Genomic DNA, 21,646 nt, shown 5'->3' on the forward strand with positions numbered 1-21,646 from the left:
TCGAGACTTGTACTGCTTTTGTTTGCATTGTATCAAGTCATTCTCGATTGACTCCGGATTTTGACTGGTTCGTTAAAATGCGTCTTCGTTGGTCTAGTACTGCGCGCTTAGAATCAGAACAATACAGATAAATTTGTATAAATGGCAGCACTTCCCCACCAGAACAACCGCAGCCGGTCTATTCGTCAATCATACATGTTGACTCGAACTGTCATCTTCGCACAAAGCAGAGCAAAAAATCCTTACGCCCCTTTTTCGTCAGACGTTCGGTCGGTTGAATACTGGAACTTTTCGCGAAATTCCTCACAAATAGTGTTTTTTATGTCGTTTATTTTGCGTAAAAGTGTCGATAATCCATCGAGGAAGTATTTTTCGCATAGTATTGATTATTTGAAGCGATAAAGAGTGCTTTTTCAGTGTTTTCTAATACATCCTCTGTGTGCTTCGTTTCGTTCTACTTTGCTGCTGCGGCTGCTGATGTTGATATTCTTTCAGCTAACTTGAGTGATTCGTTTTGTACGGTCGTGCGTGTTTTGATTCTGCTATTTTCATTTTCATTCCAACTACTACTCTGTGCGTGACAAACAACCTACTTTGCTGGAAAGTGCTACCTGTTAGCGGAAATCTACTCTAGACCGGTCGAATCCACCTGCTGTCGGGACCTCGGGACATCAACGAGGGATTACTAATTTACGGCAGATGCTGTCGTGAAGATTCCCTATTATCGTTTACCTTGTAGGATTAATCCAGCAACCGGACCTATATCAGTCAAGCAGAACGGTAAGGATGTTACTAATAATTTCTCATGTTTCTGCTAAATGAGTGGTTGTCAGTTGACCAGAATTTTGATCGATCCATCCATGCTCAAAATTCACTTTTATATCTAATGGGGATATCACCTTCACTTTTCTCGTGCGGATGCTGCATATACGGCAATTAAGCTCCCCATCCTTCATTGGATGGATAGGCGGTTCGGTTGATTTCGCCCACTCGTGTTGGTAATGTTTGTTCTGTGTAATCTAACGAAAATCGTCCTACGCTTTTATCCTTCGGAAAATTGAGTGGGATTGATGATGAGGTTGGCAAGGGCGATTATGTTTAAAAGTATCCGGTTGTAATGCTGCAAAAATTTTAATATAAAATCTGGTAGCGTACGTTAGCGTTTGTCTCATTTTTGGAACTATGAAACAAATAAAAGTGAAAAATTCTAGTTCTAGAATGCGACATTTCTAAATCTAAAAAACTAGCTTTAACTAACCTTGAACTGATTATTTCTGCCATTTAGCCGAAAACGTTAAAGGGAAATGAAAGCAGAAGCAAAACAGCTGATAATGTTATCTACTAACGAACGTGCGTGCGAAACATTTGCACGAGCATTACAGCAAGAAAGTACAATGATATGAAAACCCTTAAAATTTAATACATAATACTATCGTTTCTCAGACACGGTGGAACCGAACGCTCAGTGATAGCCACCTTTCCATAGCCAAGTAGCAATCTTGTCGACGACTTGAAGTATGTTTGAAACTGTTACCTTATTGCGTGTTGGTACAGGGCCTAAAAACCAACCCTAGCAGAAGCAATATCAATTTACTAACTTCATACTCGCCATCTTATCAATTGGCGTGAACGGGAGAAAGTAGACAAGAGTTTGAGACATTTGTTGGAATTGTCGGCTACTACAATACTGAAGTTACTATCGTTCCGGACGATCGGGTTTCTTCCACACCTATCGTCGTCTAGCTTCATTACGAGATGGTTTCTCATACTAATGAATGAAAGTGGTTGTTCTCCACATCACAAGCGTTGGTGATACGGGCAACCTAGTGAGAAAAGTTTCTTCACGTGTATTTAAGACTTCATAAACGGTTTAGGTGATGATTTGTGCAAAAAATACCTCTTTTTTACGGCTCTATGTGGATGGTAATGGACGGTAATCGTATTATGAATAGATTGAAACTGCACTTCATATGTAGCATGTTGCAATAACAAATGCCAAGATGCTCAGATAATTCGTTCGTCCTAGAAAACTGTCCGTTACAGCATAAAAAAGTTGAATCGTGTAAAGCCTTGAATAAAATAATGAACAAGACTCTCCATTTTTTTACACACTGGTCTATTCGAATGGAGCCCATGTCCCAGATTCCTGACATTTTATCAGGGTTTGTTCACCATGAGATTCAGACCCAGACCACAACTATGTACAAACCGAGTGTCTCGCTTGACCCCCTCGAAATGCATCTACTCCTGTAACGCCTAACGCATTTTCGTCATTCCGGACTCAACCAGCAAGCCTGAGTCTATGGTGGCAGCAGGTTTTTCGGACAATCACAAAGATGCCTCTCATATGCAATTTAATGCCCGGTAGTTCTGTGACACCGCGAATTCAACTTGAGGCGAGATGTTTATTTATTTTCTTTTTCGACGAAAAAGATACAGAAGAATCGATCGATGCCAGTGACAACGCTGATTCATAATTCTTGGAAGCCATCAATCGCGTCACCGCAGTGCATTGGTGACAGCAGAAGACCAAATAAAAGAAGCTTATTTATAAAAAAAAAATGCAATCCAATCTACTGCTCACACCGAATATTGTTGCACCGATGGTTTGAATTGGTCGCTGCATCTGACCACAAATATGTGTTTTCATTCTTTTTGCTGGGTTGTGTCCTTTCAAGTTTTTAATATTGTTTGTGGTCACAATGGCCTTGTTTGTTTTTTTTTTTATTTCGGTGCTAATCATAGCTACATAGGGTAGATGCTTTACACCCCACAAACCAAAAAAAAAATTAGAACGGAGAAAAATAATGATAAAGCAAAATTAAATATAACAATTATAAATGATAAACACATTATTCCTAAATCGGATGTTGCAGTGATCCCACAATTGTTAATATTTATTAAAGAAATATATTACTGGCATGAAAACCCCCGAAATCCAATCGCTAATCATCATTACATTTTATTTTGTACTTGATTGAGGCTCACTCAGTGTTACTAGCTGTTGATTTAGAGGTAGTAGGCTCATCACAATGGTCGGAAACGCTGTGCGTAGGTTCTGTTGTTCCAGCATTCGGTAGTGCCTGAGCAGCAACTCTTGTTGTTTGCGATTTAGTTGATAATGATCAGAGCTGTATGTTGGGTTTGCTTGCAGCTGATTCTGTTTCGTTAGTTTTGTGTACATAATTTACTCTATTGTATTACAGAACTGGCACGTAGCGGTCTATCTGAAATATATGGGGAAAGAGATTTTCCTGCTTTCAAACTTAACGGATTCTACCGTTCCGTATTTAAACATAATGGTTGTAATTAATTTATCGCACGCGGGTATAGATCAGGTTGACGCTCATCAATCTTATCGTTGTCCATATAAACGGATATCTTGATTGTAACATTATCATGCTCAACGACGTGTTGCACATTCATAGCAAAAAATTTCCGGCATGGCCAGTTTGAACGGTTTTGAACGTTTTCTGTATTACATTGCATGTGTGATGGAATTGAATGACTATGACTTCCGTAGGTCTAAGCTATACCTGCACCTTTAATAAATGCTCCGTTTCTCAAACACTACGGCGTATTGTACTGGATTGTACCGAAGATTATTCACATTGAACTCAACATGAAATAAACGTTCGATACCGCAACAATGAAAGTAACACACTGCTTTTGAGCGACTGTTGTTTTTCGATAGCTTCCAAATTTGTTAAGTCCAAACTGTAAATAAAAGGACCAGCACTTGTCACATTTGTGAGGCATTTTATACAACGGTCAATATAGACTTCATACTGCAGGTAAGAACGATTCGAACTGCACTGTTTAATCTGACAAGTGTGAATGTTCGCATTTGATGTGTATGAAAGAATATTGGTGTCCGTGCACAGTACTGAACCGTCACTGAATCGGATCTGAAAGGTGTAAATTTTACTTTAGCAAGCGGCGCGATTTTAGCTTCGGATATGAATCCTGATTGGGTCCGTTATTAACAAGATAACAATTCGAGTCGCCATCGTCAAAGTTTCAGAATATGTAAATTTTAGTTATCAAAGCTGGTAGTACATCGTGTCAAAGGCTAACATTGACTTTTCGAACGATTATTTAAGAACATTCATCATTGTTTTGTTTTAATTACGATAGTAAAAAATTTGTTGATTCTGCGGTCAACGACTATGTCCGAGCAATTTCGAAGTATTGAGTTCAAATCTCTTTTTCGCCCTGGGCTTGAAAGAAAAGAACCCTACTATAGAGACTCTATTAAACTTGGAGCGCCCTAAACCAGGGCTCCGAGCTCCGTTAGCGAATGACGGATCTCAATAGTAGCATGTCTGTAATAACCTACAAACTTGGAACTATTGAGAACCAGAGCTACATGTCCAAAGTCCTGTTAAAGGAGGATGGTTGTGATGATCTAGGCCGCGGTCATCACGTAAAGCAACAAAGGTCATAACCCCAAGTCCAAGGTGTGAAGCGACCCGTACCGAGGGATGAGTGATCGAGGGGGTGAAAAGGATGTTCGATCGTTCACAGAGCCTGTGGGGTACCTGGGTAACCCCCAAAGTAAGCGTTCCTTACCACGGTACTGCGGAGCTCTGGCGTGGTGGACCTTTCTTTCTCGCGCAACTCGTGGGAACAATATGAGTGAAGTGAACAAAAATAAAAAACGAAAAACGGAGGTGCCGAACCCCTTTTGCCAAAGGTGGTTTGGCGAGGTCTCCCGCCAGTGGCCCCCCGCCAGTGGTTAGTGGAGCAACGAGGGCTGCATCCGACAGCACCAGTGACCCCTCAGCAGTAGTAGGAAATAGCCCTACCAACGCGCTGGACGAGCCACTAACCGCGATGCTTAAAGTTGTGGAGCAACTCGATAGTATCATCGAGTTCGCAAATGCGAAACAAAACATCAGCAAGGATCTGAAACAGAGGCTGCTAGTGCTCCGCAAAGCTGTTCGAGTCGCAAGACAGGAACAGCAGGCATCGTCAATGTAGTGACCGAACCTAAATTCTGCGCAATGGAAAAACTGAACTGTTCTTCCTGAATTTCTTCAAGTGAATGAATTTTCATACCAAGTTCGTTGCTAACCCATCTAAACATGGTATGTTCGCACGCTTTGATCATTTACTGACTGCAGTCCCAACATGTATGAAGGAATATAATCAATTAATAAATGGCTTCATAGAAAGCTAGATAACTATTAATATGTGTTAAATCATTATATACAAATTGTAATAGTTCGATTTATTTCATTAGTTTTATTTATTTCAATTATTTATTTATTTGTTTTAGTTTTATTACATTATCGTTTATTCTCTACAGTCAAGAGAGTAGAAAGACGAGAGAAGACCGACAGAGGAACCCAAACAGTGGCCTCCAAGAGGGTGGAGGGAAAAGAGAAGGCCGACATAGGTACCCAGACAGGAGCCTTCCCCTTCTATGGAGCAGCCAAGTCGCTACAAGCGGCGGCTGAGTTCCCCTCGAAGGGCAGGGGCAAACGCAAGACGGCGCCGAAGTCACCAGGCGAGGGTGCAAAAAGTACCACCAAACGGCGTGTAACCGTGACGGCCAAACGCCGTTTGGTCGATGTAAACCGGGGCGCAAATGACCCCGCCGAGCAGAAAAAAGGTACCTGCAACCCGGCGCAACCGGGACAGGAGGGCAAAAACCCCTGGAAGCTGGTCAGTAAGAGGAAGCCGACGACGGACGCACCTCGACCCGCAAAGAAGGCCAAGGACAGAGGCGAGGCCTTGTGGTTAAAGATCGACAAGAACAAATATGCTGACGTCCTAAAGTCAATGCGGGTGGCCGAAAGCCTCTCGGCCCTTGGGCAAGACGTGCGCAGCGTGAGACGCACCACCACAGGCGAAATGCTCTTGGTGTTGAAGCGAGGCGCACAATTTAGTACGGTGTACAAGGCCTCGGCCCCCCAAGAGGTCCTGGGTTAAGGCGCCCAGGTGAGATCGTTAGGGGCGGAAATGACTCCAGTGTAAGCAACTGGATAAGCTCACGACCGCGGATGATGTCGCTGCCGTCACAGAACCTCTGTGCGCTTGAGAGCGGGACCCTCTGGCACGCAAGTAGCCTACCTCAGGCTACTGAAAGCGGAAGCAAAAAAAGTTACCGAGAAAGGAAAATTGAACGGCTGGTCGGTATGTCCAGTTAGCATACCCCAACCGCCTTCAGTGGATAGGTGCTATCGGTGTCTTGAGTCTGGCCATAAGTCGTACGAATGCAAGGGAAGGACAGGAGCAAACTATGTCGTCGCTGCGGCGAGTAGGGTCATAAAAAGCGGGGCTACACTAAGGCGCATAAATGCCTTATCTGCACCGCTAAGAAGCAAGCCCGTAACCATGCTATGGGTGGACCTTCGTGTTCCTTCGGTGAGTCCAATAAGAGGAAGTCGTGAAACGTCACACAGCTAAATCTTAACCATTGTGCAGCTGCCCAACAGCTGTTGTGGCAGTCGGTCTCGGAGTCGAGGACAGATGTCGCCCTCCTATCCGACTCGTACAACATCCCTGCCGGCAACGGGAATTGGGTGACGGATGGGTCTGGGATGGCGGCAATCTGTACAACGGAACGGTTCCCGGTTCAAGAGGTAATACACTCCTCCGCCGAGGGTGTTGCGATTGACAAGATCAATGGTGTGTTCTATTGTAGCTGCTACGCTCCACCAAGGTGGCCAATAGAACAGTTCAACCAGATGATCGACAGGCTCCCGTCAGACCGAGTGGGCCGGAAACCGGTAGTCATAGCGGGAGACTAACGTTTGGGCAGTAGAGTGCGGCAGCCGCTGTACAAATAGCAGGGGTCAAGCGCTAATGAAGGCGCTTGCGAAACTCGATACTGTGCTAGCTAATAATGGCTCCGCTAGTACATTCCGTAGAAACGGAGTGGAGGCGTGGATTGACCTAACATTTGCCAGCCCGAGTCTGGCTCCAGGCATGGAATGGAGGGTAGACGAAGGCTACACCCATAGTGATCATTTAGCAATCCGTTTTAGGATCAACTATGGTGTGCAGCATCCGAGGGCGGGAGATCCCTGTCAGGTACGCGGGTGGAAGCTTTCACCGCGGCCCTGGGACTGGAGGCCAACACCGACAGTTTAAGGGGGATGCGCTGGTAGCCGTTCTATCACGCGCGTGCGACGCCACTATGCCGAGAAAAACCCTGCCAAGAAACGGCAGATGTCCGGTATACTGGTGGAGAGCCGGGATGGCAGCTCTACGATCAGCCTGCCTCAGAGCTAGATGTAGGATGCAGAGAGCCGAGCATGCAAGAGAGAACCGCCGTAAAGAGCTGCGAAATTGGCCCTTGACAAGGCCATTAAAAGCAGCAAGAGAGCGTGTTTCGACAACCTGTGTGAGAGTGCCAATGCGAATCCGTGGGGTGACGCCTACAGAATCGTGATGGCCAAGACCAAAGGGGGCTCTCCATCCCCAGAACAGTCTCCGAACCGGTTTGGCGGCGATTATCGAAGTACTCTTCCCGTTTTGAGTCACAAGCCCCTGGCCATCTACACCACGAGACAGTGCAGGCGCGGCCGAAACGGTGGCTCCGGTGAAGAATGAAGAAGTACTCGCAGTGGCTAATTCCATAGCAATGAACAAAGACCCAGGGCCGGATGGAGTTCCAAACAGCGCTCTCAAGGCAGCGATCATAGCGAACCCGAACATGTTCAGGCTAGCTATGCAGAGATGCCTTGACGAGTGCCGCTTCCATGATAGATGAAAAAGGCAGAAATGGGTGCTGTTGCCGTAGCCCGGGAAGCCGCCAGGCGACCCATTGGCGTACAGACCAATCTGCCTGATCGACACGACTGGCAAATTGCTTGAGAGGATCATCCTCAACAGGCTAACCCCGTACTCAGAAGGTATGGGGGCCGTCCATACCTTCTGAGCAACCAGTTTGGCTTTCGAAAGGGTAAGTCCACGGTGGACGCTATCAAATCAGTGATAAAGACTGCCGAAATAGCGATCCAAGGGAAAAGGCGAGGCATTCGATACTGTGCGTTTGTGACACTTGACGTGAAGATCGCATTCAACAGCGCAAGCTGGGATGCCATCGCGCTCTCGCTACACCGGCTTAGTCTATCGGTGGGTCTGTACCGGATCCTGGAAAATTATTTCCAGAACCGCGTACTGCTATACGAGACCGATGCCGGTCAGAAAAGGGTTCCGATTACCGCCGGAGTCCCGCAGGGCTCGATCCTAGGCCCGGTGCTATGGAACCTCATGTATGACGGGGTTCTGAGACTGAAGTTTCCTCCTGGGGTCAAGATCGTCGGCTTTGCCGACGACGTAACCTTGGAGATCTATGGGAAGTCAATCCCTGAGGTAGAACTAACTGCAGAACACGCGATCAACACGGTGGAATAATGGATGAGCGCGAGAGGCCTGGAGCTCGCTCAGCATAAGACGGAGGTAGTTATCATCAACAACCGCAAGTCGGCAGAACATGCAGTTATCCATGTGGGAGAAGTCGTGATCACCTCACAGCGGAGTCTGAAGTCTCTCGGAGTCATTATAGACGACAAACTGACCTTCGGCAGCCACGTCGACTATACATGCAAGAGAGCGTCGACTGCTGTTGCGGCTCTATCGAGAATGATGTCCAACAGCTCAAAGGTGTACGCCAGTAGACGTAGGCTACTGGCAGGTGTTGCCGTATCTATCCTCAGGTACGGCGGCCCGTCATGGTCAAGAGCACTGAGGGTAACCAGTTATCTACGGAAATTGGAGAGCACCTACCGCGTGATGTGCCTCAGAGTGATATCTGCCTACCGCACGGTATCACACGATGCATCCTGCGTGATAGCGAGCATGATGCCAGTCGGGCTGGTCATCCGGGAAGACGAGGAGTGCTTCGAGCTACGTGGAACTAGAGGAGCCCGCGAGCGCACCAAGGTGACCTCGGTCGCCAGATGACAGCGTGAGTGGGATAACCCCCGAAAGGTAGGTGGACCCACAGGATCAGGCACGCGGAGGTCCCCGCCTGCTCTGACTGCCCAGGTGTAGACGAAACTGCCGAACATGTTATGTTAAGGGTGAGCACAAAAGTCAGCCTCACATGGTATGGTAGAGGCTAGCACAAAAGTATGCCTAGCAAGGAATGAAAAAGGTGAGCACAAAAGTCAGCCTCATGTGGAGTGTTAGAAAGTGAATCAAGGTGCGAGAGAGAGCACCCAAGTAAGCCTCATACATGACGTATGAACGCGTGAGCGAGAGTAAATGAGTACATCAAGTACAGCCATCCCCCAGAAGTAATACCGAGAGGTAGTCCCTGGGGGGAACGATGGCGGAGCCCAATGGAGTTTAGTCGGTAATAATGGCAGCGTCACTATTCGAGCCCGACACACCCACAGTACACCCCGTGTGGTAGCTTGGCATCTACTAATAGCACGAGTACTGGGTTAGTACGTAAATGTATTCTCCATTGTAAAAAAAGAAAAAAAAAATGCATGCCCTGAAGCACCTGGTTGTGATGGTCGACGATCGGTTAAATAGCAACAGCTATGTATGTGAGAAGGATTGGCAAGGATCCCGCCGAACATTGGAGGAGCAAGATGCAACACGAGACGTCACCTGGCAGATGACTGAGGTATGCCGTACCAGTCGGACAGCTGCACTGAATTCATAGCGGAACCGGACGAAGTTGACAAGCACGTTTCGCCAAATGGTTGTTCGTGTTGCGAGTGCGTACAGAACGATAATCTCGGAGGCGGTTTGCGGAATTGTCGGGATGATTCCCATCTGCATCACACTGGCTGAGGACGTGGTATGCTACCAACGGAGAAATGTACGAAATGCAAGGGAACTGGTCCGAACGGACTTGTTGGCTAAGTAGCAGCAAGAGATGGACAACACGGAGAAAAAAAGATGAATCCGTCGACTCATCTCAAATGTGTCGGTATGGGTGCATAGGAAGCATGGCCAGGTGAACTTCCATTTGACGCATTTTTTGTCTGGGTTCGGATGCTTCTGGAAGTACCTGCATTGGTGTGAACATGCTTCGTCACCCCTTTGCCTGAAGTATGTGAACGTACAAGAGACACAGGAACACGTGGTCTTGGAATGCCCTAGCTACGAAGAATTTCGACTGGTGTGACAGTTCAACTGTTGACAACATCGTCGAAGAGATCGTCGACGAGCATATCTGGGATCCTGTCAACAGAGTAGCTACAGCTCTAAGCTGCAGAGAAAGTGGCGAAGGGACCAAAGAAGTAGCCCCACCGGCTAAAAAGTCGCCGTGAAACCACAAATCGGGTCTCGGGAGAAATTCCGCCGATGTAGTTTAGGTTCACCGTCTGGGACCAGTTGAGTAGTACGCGACGTAACATCGGATTTGGGTCGTCGGGGCGCTAGTGAACAGGACGTCAGGCTCGACTCCTTACAGTGTAGCTCGTGAGCACGTTAGATCCGGGGATAAGAGCGAGTAGATCGCGTCGAATAGCTAGCAGTCGTTGTGAACCGGAAGCTTCATTCCACCCAAAATCGCTGGACAGATCCCATCATTTACTGGATGGCTCGTTGAAGAGGCTAGATCCAACACCGGGGACTAGATCCAGTAGGTCGGGACGAGGTGGGGAGCTAAATGGCTCACTGAAACGAACATCGGTATCGGTAGAAATCTACCGCCAGGGAATTCACAGCAGAAGATTTACTGCCGTGGGCTTTCCGACTTTATCGTGACAAAATAAGAGGTAATTGGCTCACGAAACGAACATCAGTACCGAGAGAAATTCCGCTGCCGGGAAACTCTCAGTCGCTGCCGGTGACTGTCCAAGTTGATCGTGATAGGACTGGGAGCAGACGCACCGTAACAGGAGCTAAATGGCTCATGGAATCAGCTTCTAAATGGCTCACGGGGACGAGAGCTAAATGGCAGCTATATAGATCAGTGGTTTTCAACCTTTTTTGATCCATGTACCCTTTTCCGGTCCAATCTAGGCTTTGAGATAAAGCAGAAGAAAGAAGTGCATCTAAAGCGCAACGAAAAACAAGGGGATCAAAAAATGGTGGAGATTTCTGCCACGCACTTTGTTAAAACTTTATCTATCGTCCAGCAAATTGGGTATGATTTAATGTATCTTTTCACTTTATTTTCCAGATTGTCAACTCCGCAACAGTCAACTATCCGGAAGAGACGATGGCCAGCGATGCTTGAGCGCATCCGTCTCAGTGGTTTCAGTGGTTCGTACAAAGTGAGAAGTGCCGAACTGGCGCGCGACAGGAAAGTCCAAACCAAAGCGGTGACCGTTCTCTTCCTCGATGAAAGCACCCACACCTTCCAGCTAGAGAAGAAAGCAAAGGGAGCTGACCTACTCGAACAGGTCTTTCAGCACTTGGAACTAACCGAGCGGGACTACTTTGGGCTACAGTTTCAGTCTAAATGTGGCACCGGCACAAACGGAAACTGTTCCGTCAACGGTGTAAATGGCGGTAGCACAGGAAGTTCGAAAAAGGGCACTGATGGCACGATGGTTGGAACGGGTCGTTGGCTTGATCCAATCAAACCGTTCCGCAAACAGTGGAACACAGTGCGTCTTTCGGGCGAATCGTGCCCGGTGCTCGCCTTTCGAGTGAAATTCTACGTAACAGATCCGAGCCGATTACACGAGGAGTATACGCGGTATCAGTTTTATCTACAGATAAAGCGAGATATATTTCAAGAAAAACTGCCGGTGGGTTTGAATACCGCCTGTTTGCTCGCTAGTTATACAGTGCAGTGTGAGTGTCATATATCAGTTATCTAGCTTCAGTAAGATCATTTGTTATCATTATTTACAGCTGAACTGGGCGACTATAATCCACTGGATCACACTCACGGTTATCTTAGTGAAATGCAATTGTTACCCGAGCAGAACGAGGAAATTGAACGACGGATTTCGGAACTGCATAAACTTCACCGGGGGCAGCTCCCGGCGGATGCTGAGTACAACTATCTCGAGCATGCCAAACGCTTGGACATGTACGGGATAGATTTCCATAAAGCAACGGTAGTTTCTTCAATTCGTGATTTAAAATAAGTCTGAATTATTATGAACCTTTAATTGCTGCAGGATTCGACCGGCAAAGAACTGAGTCTGGGCGTCTCGTCCATAGGTTTACTAGTCTACCAAAATGGTATTCGCGTCAACACCTTTTCCTGGTCCAAGATGGTGAAGGTGTCGTTCAAACGCAAAGATTTCTATATTCAATTACGACGGGAACCGGTAAGTTGGGTAGTATTAAAATTTTTTGATGTTAATTTGAAAATAAATTCACAATTTGGTTTCACTTCACGTTCACATCTCAACTGAAGTCGGAAAACTACGATACACTGCTCGGGTTCAGTATGGGCTCCCATCGCAACGCCAAAACACTGTGGAAAGCATGTGTCGAACATCACTCGTTTTTCAGACTGCAAAGACCGCACCGTTCACCACGTTTCCTGCCATTAACTTTAGGTTCTAAGTAGGTGTTACACATCTATTCGGGACAATGCGAGTCTCTACTGAAATGAACAAATTTCTTTGTTTTCAGATTTCACTATTCAGGCCGCACCGAGCTGCAAGCCGTCCAGGAGAGTAGACAACGCGGCAAAGTTGCCAAGATTTTCATCCGTTCTCCCAGTAAACGACTACTGTGCCCTTCGCAGCCTCAGACACCGCTGTTGAATGGTTCCGCTAATGACAGCAGCAATGGGAATGGAACTACCGCCAATAAAAATCAGCTGTCTCTGCTGTCCCTGACAAAAGCTACCCGCTCGTACGACAAAGTCACTACAAAAACTCCGTCGATACCGAGAAAGGCCTGGGAACAGCAAGGTGATGAGTAAGTTTGATTCAACCTCCAAAATTTCACAATGATAAAATCATTCTATTTCATTTCAATTTATTAGTCCGACTTTCATTGAGCACTGCGCCCGAACCTACGATGCTCAGATACCGACAATGTTCGATTCTCCGCCGGCATACAACGGAATCCACAATCCGGAGAATTCCGTTCCCAACGAGGAAGGTCTTGTGACCATACGGCTGGTGGCGGACGATCAGGGACGATTCGGTTTCAATGTGAAAGGCGGCGTAGATTTGAACCTTCCCGTTCAGGTATCCCGGGTGGCACCACACACGCCGGCAGACAGGAGCACACCAAGAATCTGCGAAGGGGATCAGCTAGTGATGATCAACGGACGTGATGTGAGCACGATGATGCACGAACAGGTTGTGAATTTAATACGAGCTTCCCGCCAAGGGGGTGAGCTAATGCTCACGCTGAAACCGAATGCCTTAGTCGACTATACGGAAGAGGAACCGCTATATCAGTACGTTCCGGAGGAGAATGACATCGTGCGTGGTGAGTTGAACGGCGATCAGCTGTTTACGCAGTCACTGCTACTGTTGAACGACGGACTGGCCTCCGGTTCGTTGTTGGCACAATACGAACAATTGTACAGGAAAAATGCTGACCTGGCCATTACGGAGGCCAAAAAGAATGAGAACGTAAACAAAAATCGATATCGTGATATTTCGCCTTGTAAGTTCTTGAATTAATATATCTTTGCATCATTATAGTACGCTTTTTGTTTCGCAGACGATTGTACGCGTGTGGTGCTGTTAAACGCTGAAAGCGGTGACTACATCAATGGTAACTACGTTAATATGGAGATCCCCCCAACGGGTACCATCAATCGGTACATTGCCACCCAAGGACCGCTTTCAACTACAGTCAACGACTTCTGGCGGATGGTACAGCAGGAGAGCAGTCACCTTGTGGTAATGCTGACTACAGTGATGGAACGAGGGCGACCCAAGTGTCACCAGTATTGGCCATCAGCCGACGAGGAACCGTTGGCGTTATCAGAGGGCTTTTCGATCAAATGTATTACCGAAAAACCGGACGAGACGGGGAGTTTTGTGTTTCGCGATTTGGTACTCAATGACGAGAAAACGGGCGAAACAAGAACCATTCAACACATGCAGTATTTGGCCTGGCCAGATCACGGTGTACCTGCTGATCCAGATTTGTTCCTTCAGTTCACCGAGAAAGTACGTGCCGCTCGTAACACCACATTGCTACAGGAAATTGAGGCCAGTTTGAAAAACGTGAAACTGAGAACGATGGATGAAAACGGTGGACTGGATATGTCGGAGCGACGCGTGGTGCATACCGATAGTGATGAAAGTCCAAATGATATGCCTTCCTCAACATCTGTGCACCAGTAAGATTTTTTATGCCAGCTTTCTTCACATAAATCAATATGTTTTGTTTTTTATCTGTAGATATATCAGTGCAGCCAATCCACCAATAATCGTCCACTGTTCCGCTGGTATCGGACGAACCGGCGTTCTCATTCTAATGGACACTGCTTTGGCCCTGATGGAAGAAAAAGAACCAATTTATCCATTAGACATTGTGCAGGCGATGCGTGATCAGCGTGCTTGCATGGTACAGAATGTGGTATGTACGTGTGTGGTGAGCAGAAAACGAAATTTTTTAAATTATCTTTTTCTACAGAGTCAGTATCGCTTCGTTTGTGAATGCATCTGTGCAGCTTACAAGATAATGGTAACCAGGGAGATGAGCGAGACAAAGGCAGCTTCCGGCACAAAAATTGCATCCGCCAGAGCACTTAAATTCATCGCCATAAATGGTGGATCGGCGCCTGTATCTTCCGGTGAAGAAGATTTTTCGCCCCTTGACGGGGAATATACGGAACGGAATGCACCTCTAGCTGTTGAAACCACCAGTCTAACCACAACTCCTACCACCAACAATGTCACACCCTCCGATGGCAATGACGGAGACCCTGTACCGGTAAATGAAAATGGGAAAACATGATTAGAAACTGTGGTCTAGATTTCCTGCATATGTTGTTTTGATGAAATGGGTTTTAACAGTGTATTTAAGTTAAACATTTACCTAATAGTATCGTCTCTGTATCTCGTCTGTAGCAGCTACATATTTATGACCATGTATACTTATTTTCTACAACAGTAATCGTAATCAAATGCATATATCGTATACATTTAAGTGATTATATGAACTTTTATCATATTACATAATCAGTGCTATGTAAACGTAAATCGACATTATCACCCATTGGAGCACACATTGAAGAAGACAGATTGTAGAGTACGGTAAATAGTAGGAATTTCCCTGACCCGGTGTACGTGTCCTTCGTTTGTTCCGTCACCCCGATACGAGTTTTGTCAATTTTCTACGAACTTTGAAGTTAAAATAAATCTATAAAATAAAACGTTTTCTTTCCTTGATAGAGAAACATTCCGTAAAGTATAGAAAAACATGAAAACTTGTTTCTAGTACGCCAGAATCGGTTTTAATGAGTATAATTTAAGGAAATTTCGTAAATCCCTCCCCAAGGTTTAGGGGTTTGACGGTATTGCAAACATCATCAAGCATCAATTGCTTTAAGATGGGTACTGCATTACGCCTCGATAGTGGTGCATCGAGGAGACCGAGAGGGCTTATGCGCCTTTTTTATGTTATATGTTTTTTCATACCCCGCACCAGCGCATACCAACGCTAAACCACTGGTCAATGGGCGGTGGCGTGGCCGACTGGCGGATCGACGTAGATTGACTTTTGCTGTGTACCATGTTTGCAAATATTGTTCTATTGGTGGTATTCGTGGGCGGGGCTCACGGAGGGAGTCATTGTGTGTCCATTTATCGGTCAACTTCGTCATCGTGCATATACCAATTAAATCAATTTAATAAAGTAGAATAAGAAGAATAGGTTTCTTGTTGTCGCTTTGTAATAATCGTAGTTTTTCGTACTAGTGTACAATTGTTATGTGCTAGTCGTATGTCTATCTATGTATGTGTTCGTCTGAGTATTTGTGACAGTTGAATCAGGGAATGGATGCAGAACTGGCGTATATGATAGAATAGTGGCTAATACTTCTGGTGATCAATCTGAGCATTTAGTTCTATTCATTGGGGAAAGTCGGGCTGGATAAATTAGGGTAAAATAAATTTACCGACGCACGTGAGTCATCCATTCCCGGCCAGCATAGCATGATGAAAGTCTAACAGCATGCAATTGTCGGTAATGATAAATATACAACATTTGCTGCATTTAGACGAGTTTGATTGCATGTTACATGTGTTTTTCTATTCTACTTCATTGGTCTGTTTCTTCTGTGCATCTATTAGTTTGCTTTTCCATTATTTATGTATACCAAAATAGTATTGTTCAATTTATACACTTATAGTCAAGCTCTTTGCATCTTTTTTCTTTATTCAGCATGTTAGGATTCCTTTTATTAGTATATCTCTGCTATACGCTATCTATACTCATATAGGTACAAACGCTCGTGTCCTTCGCGATAACACAAAACTGGCCACAAACGCGACCATGCAATTGCAATAATCCACATATACTTACGCCCGCGATTTCGCCTACATGAAAACACCCCGGTAATTAAGTAAACGTGGCATCTTTAAACTTCCATACGCGGTCTCAAACATTAACCCACCACTCGCGCGATCATGAAGCGGTCACGTCCGAAAGTTTTACCAGCCTGGACTAATGCCTTCAGTTGAACCAATCAAAAAAGTGATACTCATATTCACTAAACAACACGTTCCATGGTGACATGACCTAGAACTCAAGTGATATGGGGAAACGGACTACTATCTGTATCATACACTAAAAATTAAGTTTCAGATTCACGGTCCGCGCGCGATCAAACAAAATTACACAATCCGTCATTATAAAATCGAAGTTATACACGCGAAGTCACATACACGTGACAAACACGTTAATATACAAATGCTTGAGCGCTTCGCTATCATCCCCGGCATCTACATCGGCGATCTAGTAAACATGATCGCATCCCAGTGATAAAGTGAATGTCTCAGCTCCTATAAATTTTCAAACGCGGTCTCAAGTGTGAACCTAAAAACTCCCGCACTCGCACGATCATGAATCGGTCACTTCCGGATGTTTCTATACTTGATATCAGCAGACTAGGTCTATGCCTTCAATTGGATCAATTAAAAAAAGAAAGCTCTCATATCCACTGGACACCACGTTACATGGCGACATGACCGAGGACTCTAGTGATATGGGTTAACTTACTCCCTGTCAGAATGTGAATTGTACACCAAAAACTAACTATCAGAATGAAGGTCCGCGTGACCATCCAAGAACGCACGCGTATATAGAAAATGCCCCACGGTTACAAAATCCAGCCTTGTACACGCGAAGTCACATGAACGCGAGCACACGTGACAGACACGTTAACGTACGAACGCTTAAGCCCTTCGCGATTAACAACGCACACCTACGTTCGCGATCGTGCAAACTTAATAACACCCTGGTAATAAAGAGAACGTTTTAGCGCTCGCGAAGTTTCAAACGCTGTCTCAAACACGAACCTACAAACGTCCGTTTTCGCGCGCTCATGAATCGGTCACGTCCGGAAACCATTACTCTCTGTCCTAATAACTTAGGTCCATACATTCAGTAGGACCAAAAAAAAAATAAAGCACATATCCACTAGACAACACGTTCCATGGCGACATCAGCGGGCACTCTAGTGATATAGAAGATCTCACACTATTTTAGCATCTTAGAAGTACACCAAAAAATTAAGTATTAGACTCACGGTCCGTGCGCGATTATCCAAGAACACATGCGAATATGCGAAAGGCATACGGTTATAAAATAGAATTTATACACGCGAAGTTACATACACGTTAGCACACGAGACATACAAACGCACACGCGATCGAAAACGTTAACTACAAATGCTCGAGCTCTTCGCGATGATACACGTGATCGCGAGTTCCTACGCCCGCACATACCTAAACCATACAATGAATATCACATTCAGAATCACGGCCCGCTACAATTGGCCTAATGCAGTGTTTTATTGGGCGACATTGCCTGTCTCGTCTGCAAATTGTAGTATGTGATTCTGACGGGGAGCCCTTCCGAGAATCTAGCTCTACAGCTCCAGTAGGACAACTCTCGAAAAAAAAAATAATTTAAGGAAATTTCGTAAATATTGTCATATATCGAGGTGTTGCGTACAAACAACTCGTATGTCTTCAGCAAAGTTTCTTATACCATTCTCAAGAACTTTACTGAGTACACCATATCTCCAAATAATGTTTTTGTAGAGCTGATTTTCTATTATTAGTTATAGGAGGATTAATCACGAAAATATTGTTTTCAAAAGATGCGCTGCATTATATTATAGAACTTCTCAGAAAATGCTGAACCTCCGCAGTGGACGATTTCGAAAGTGTGCGATCTTGAATAAATAACCTTAATAATACCTTGTACACAAAATTCAATTACGCCATTCAACTCAGCACTCTAATGCTGAATTTTTTTATTTCGTCGAATTTTAAGTTTTTTTGAGTGGTTATTTTTATAACTAACTAGCTAATACCCATCGCGCGTTGCTGCGACTTGCAACGAAATAGGAGGAAAACACAATTTGTTCCGAAGCGCCATCTGGCGGGCAGATAATCCCTAACCATAGCACACAAACACGCTCCATAACAAATGCCTACAATGGACAAATTTTTTGGCAATCGGTTAAGGTTGCACAGAGAATGGGCAAAAATCGACAGCGAAAAAAGCAGTTTTTTACCCCTCCGTGTGCTAGAACTTCATAAAAATCAATCAGCTTATGTAGAATGTTGTCACAGTACTGCTGATTTTTATGAAGATCTAACACACGGTGTGGAAAAACTGCTTTTTTCGTTTTCGATTTTTGCCCCTTCTCTGTTCAACCTTAAGCCCTTAGGGAGTTTATAAATCATATACATACAAACATTGACTTATATATATATATATATATATATATATATATATATATATATATATATATATATATATATATATATATATATATATATATATATATATATATATATATATATATATATATATATATATATATATATATATATATATATATATATATATATATATATATATATATATATATATATATATATATATATATTAATAATGCATTTTTAAATGCTCGTGAAAGACGGTCCTGGCGTACTAGAGACAAGCAGAAAATGCCATTTGTCATAATTTTCCTTCTACATTAAAAAAACAATCTGTGGTCACAGTACACTCAAGTTAATAAAAAAATTTCCTATTCGGGAATTTTGCTTAGTACCAGGCGTTTGGTTCTTATACCAAAAGACGGTTTTGGTTCCCCTCGGCAAACAGAACCTCTGTGCTTACTATCGAAACATCACTCGTTATAATCAGAATATATTGACTGAAATGGCACGTTCCTTGCATGTAGTCGGGAAGGGATTTGTACCTTGCCATGCCTTCACATCATATCCTGAGCAGAATGAAAGGAGGAGCGAGAAAGTAGAATTATAAGGATGGGAAAAATAACAGCACTAAAAACAAACAGCAAGTAAAATGACGCCGGCGTCGGCGGTAAAACATGATGATGAGTTATGTTCTACCATAGACCATGCGGTAGACTTGGGTGCAACGCCCAACTCCTACTCTGCAGAAGGCAAAGAATTCTTCACATTTCCTTTCGATCATGCCCATATGAGCCTGTCTAGTTCTAGTTTTCCGTTCTAAGTTTATAACTGATTCGCTCTAGAATACCTATCCGTCTTTCAATTTCATTGATTTCGTTTCTCTTAGTCTCAAATTTGCCGAAAATAGCCAACAAAATCGATTCAGTAGAAGAATTTTATGTGAACTTTTAAGTGTTTAAGTATAATCCGAACTGCTGGTTGCTTGGGTAGCTAGCGACTAATATCCTTATGAGTAGTGTTGCCACAATTAAATCTGTACCGGGAGTTGAATGTCAATTAGCACGCCCCGTGCTTCATAAGATGGCAAATGTAGTCCGGTCCAACCTAGTTTACGAAGCGCGAACATCAAAAACTGCTTTTGTACTGATTCTATCCGGTTTGCACGTGTTGTTGAAAAAGGCGACCAAACTATACTACAATATTCTAGTGTTGAATGCACATGGGCTACATATAATGTTTTTATTGTGAAGGGATCTTGGAAATTATAGCTGAAGCGTTTAATAAAACCTAGTGTGCTGTTTGCTTTGTTAATTATTGTGTTATAATGATCCATGAATGTTATTTTGGAATCTAAAAATTCAGCAACGCATGCAAACCGGATAGAATCAGTACAAAAGCAGTTTTTGATGTTCGCACTTCTTAAACTAGTTTGGACCGGACTACATTTGCCATCTTATGAAGCACGGTGCATGCTAATTGACATTCAAACCTTGAAAGATCGTCGTGAGTTTTCTATGGTATCATTTGTAAACGACATTGTATCACATCGTATTGATTCAATCGAAGTATTATCGAAAATAAATTTTAATGCTTCTTCTTGACAACTACGTAACCGCAGCATCTTTTGTACAATTCGCCATCGTACTAATTATGCCAAGTTTGGCCCTTTCAACCAAATGATGAATATTTACAAGCATTGCGAAACCATTGACTTTACTATGTCGAAAACAAAACTTAATGTGCCAGCAAATTGTTGGTAATTAGGGGGCTATTCCAAATGCAACATTTGGGCGATTTGCCGCCGTCATTTTTTGCCGCTCTATCCTCCCTTAAATCGTCCAGGAAACGCGCGTTTGATTCGCCCTTAATTGCCTGATATATTTATTTATTTATTTATTAATAAAGGTTTTAACCGCAAGGGTCATTCGCCTTTTTTTTATAGATTATTACATATTACATTACATTCAAAAGAAAAAAAAATGCGAAAAATTATTGCGATCTTCGATCTTGAGCGCACTGCTTGCTGTTGCGGGTGATCTTCCTTGGTGGAGAAGTGCTATTGACATTATTCCCTTTACCATTTGCTGCTTGTTGGTTGATCTGACTGCCGTCTCCCTCGCTCTCGTGTGCGTCCATGTCGTCATCGCTAGAGTGGTTGTTGCTTTCGTTTCCACTGATGGTTGTTATTTGATGCTTCTTGTGTTTCTGAGTGACCTTGGTGTATCCGTCTTCTTTTTTTATTATTCCTTCGCTAGATGTACTGGATGTTGGCTTAGATGTATCGATGATTATCGTTTGACCGGCTGTCTGTGGTTTAGCATTAGAAGACTGTTTGTCAGTGTGTGCTGTAGTGGGTTCATTATCCTTTGTAGATTTTGCGCATGGTTTACCGTAGTGTGCCGTCTGGTTGCAAAACTGACACGTGGGCGTCTGCCCAGGGTATGTGCATAAGGTTTGTTGAATGTAGGTGATCCCTTGAGCAGATTTGCATTCGAACGTATCAGTATGCTAGGTAATCACCACCAAACTATAGGAAGAATCAAGGGTAAAATTGGTATTGCGCACCAAATCCGACTTTCATTAAGACTTTAGGTCAGAAATCTTGTTCCATTATACTTACTCACGATTCCACAATTTTCCACATTCGTTGACTAAATTAAGTGCACTAGACAAACAAAACACAAGCGAGAAAATGGCAATTTGTTAAAAAAAAAACAATTTTAAGCTTAAGGTTGGACAGAGAATGCGCAAAAATCGCTTCTATTTTTGCGCATTCTCTGTCCAACCTTAAGCCAAACATGAACCGCCATGTTAGAAAAACGCGAAAAACAACCAAGTCCATTTCAGCCGCCCGAAAATTTGTCTATGCATTGCCTTTAAATCGCATTCGC

General features: G+C 44.1%; 1 protein-coding gene across 1 annotated transcript; it reads left to right on the forward strand.

Annotated features, from left to right (window-relative positions):
* Positions 1-234: 234 nt before the first annotated feature.
* Positions 235-15,232, forward strand: LOC131689687 (tyrosine-protein phosphatase non-receptor type 4). Its single transcript, XM_058974942.1, has 10 exons — positions 235-780; positions 11,102-11,721; positions 11,782-11,990; positions 12,054-12,206; positions 12,296-12,447; positions 12,517-12,807; positions 12,875-13,509; positions 13,567-14,194; positions 14,256-14,433; positions 14,491-15,232. The coding sequence occupies exons 2-10, from the start codon at positions 11,151-11,153 to the stop codon at positions 14,812-14,814; spliced, it is 3,141 nt and encodes a 1,046-aa protein (XP_058830925.1). The 5' UTR covers positions 235-780; positions 11,102-11,150; the 3' UTR covers positions 14,815-15,232.
* Positions 15,233-21,646: the final 6,414 nt, after the last annotated feature.

This window comes from Topomyia yanbarensis, chromosome 3, assembly GCF_030247195.1.
Source record: "Topomyia yanbarensis strain Yona2022 chromosome 3, ASM3024719v1, whole genome shotgun sequence".
NCBI classification, from domain to species: Eukaryota; Metazoa; Arthropoda; class Insecta; order Diptera; family Culicidae; genus Topomyia; species Topomyia yanbarensis.

Excerpts from the sequence above, each read along its gene's own strand:
- LOC131689687 (XM_058974942.1), top strand. The coding sequence starts at position 11,151 with ATGCTTGAGCGCATCCGTCTCAGTGGTTTCAGTGGTTCGTACAAAGTG. Across the intron at positions 12,808-12,874 it reads TGGGAACAGCAAGGTGATGA|TCCGACTTTCATTGAGCACT; the intron begins GTAAGTTTGATT and ends TCAATTTATTAG. Across the intron at positions 14,195-14,255 it reads TCCTCAACATCTGTGCACCA|ATATATCAGTGCAGCCAATC; the intron begins GTAAGATTTTTT and ends TTTTATCTGTAG.